The sequence below is a fragment of the Verticillium alfalfae genome, genomic scaffold (genome assembly GCF_000150825.1).
Source record: "Verticillium alfalfae VaMs.102 supercont1.2 genomic scaffold, whole genome shotgun sequence".
Classification (NCBI taxonomy): Eukaryota; Fungi; Ascomycota; class Sordariomycetes; order Glomerellales; family Plectosphaerellaceae; genus Verticillium; species Verticillium alfalfae.
The window spans coordinates 868,449-869,736 of record NW_003315037.1 but is presented as its reverse complement, the minus strand read 5'-3'; the positions used below and the strand labels follow the sequence as shown (position 1 = coordinate 869,736).

Genomic DNA, 1,288 nt, shown 5'->3' with positions numbered 1-1,288 from the left:
GTAGAGACGTTGCCGGGCGTGAGCAGGGTCAGGGCCCAGCCGTCGACGGCGATGTTCCTGGGTGGCGCACATGAGAACGAGAAAGTCACAGCCGGTGAAGGTCCAGACGGTGGGACCGCCGGGCTTGCCCCGTCGTGGCCATCATGTTCTCGACGGTCGATCCGAGCCAGAGCATGCCAATGCCCGACAGCATCTGGATGGGCAGGATCCAGCTCTTCCTCCTGCCAAAGCTTGGGCTCCACACAGCGTCGACGATGGGGCTCCAGAAGAGCTTGAGGGAGTACGGGTACGAGGCGAGACTGAAGATGCCGATTTCGCTGTAGGACATGTGGTCCTTCATAAGGAAGGGGACAGAACCGCCGGCAAGACCCATGGGGATGCCCTGCAGGAAATACAGGAGGACCAGGAGCAGGAAGTTCTTCTGGTCCTGGATGGGGAGCTCGAAGAAGCCGTGGTTGTTCGCCGTGGGCGTCTTGGGGACGGGCTCGTCGAGGGTGAAGGTGTCGCGCGACATGAGGTTTGCCGTGACCGAGTCGGAGCCGGGCGTCGTGGCTTTGCGGCGGAATTCAACATTGTTCTGGTTCATGGTGGTGGTAGAGGCGGCGGCGGCGTGACCGTTGCCTTTGCCGTTGGAGGTGGCCGTCGTCGAGACGGAGAGCTCGGGTGGCCTTTTGTCTTTGGGCGATTTGTTTCGGCGGGTGCGGACGCTCATTTGATCTGTATAAGCTCGCGTCCAGATACTGAGGCAGTAAGGTCGGAGAGCTCGAGGCTCGGCTTGGCAAGGGAGGGGTATGGCTTGTCGGTCTTGTCGCAAACGGGCTTTTGGGGGGGGGGGTCGAGCCAAGGCGAGGCGGCGTCTAGAAGGGACGTATAATTATCAGGACTGAAGCGTCCTGGAGCGGGAAGAGTTGCGCGGGAGGGTGGGAAGTTGGGGTCGGCGGTGGGATTTCTTCGGAGATCCTTCGCGGGGATGACTGGTGTGGTGGTGTTTGCTCGAGTAGGTAGCTCAACGCGGCCCGAGTGACGGATGTCGTAGCGGAGGGTACAGCAAGATGATGGGAATGAACCAAAAGTGTGGAGCAACGCAGGATGGGACGGGAAGTTCGATAAGTGCAGATCTCAAAGATGTTGTAAGATGGTGTCGCTCGTGACTGTTGGATGCCTTGGCGTGAGTCGCAACCGTGGCCTTTCAGGAACGGAGCGCCAGTGGCGAGGGCAAAGGAGTGAAAGGTCCCGTCCGGCGCGCTAGGATACAAGAGGGAACGAAAAAAGGACGATGGGGGAAATG

General features: G+C 60.1%; 1 protein-coding gene across 1 annotated transcript in view; it reads right to left on the bottom strand.

Annotated features, from left to right (window-relative positions):
- Nucleotides 1-586, bottom strand: part of VDBG_01737 (acetyl-coenzyme A transporter 1) — a gene marked incomplete at both ends in the record, with an annotated part of 1,704 nt that extends 1,118 nt beyond the window's left edge. Inside the window, one exon of the mRNA XM_003007503.1 lies at nucleotides 155-586. Within this exon, the coding sequence (XP_003007549.1) occupies nucleotides 155-586 (432 nt within the window). The remainder of the gene's footprint in view (nucleotides 1-154) is intronic.
- Nucleotides 587-1,288: the final 702 nt, after the last annotated feature.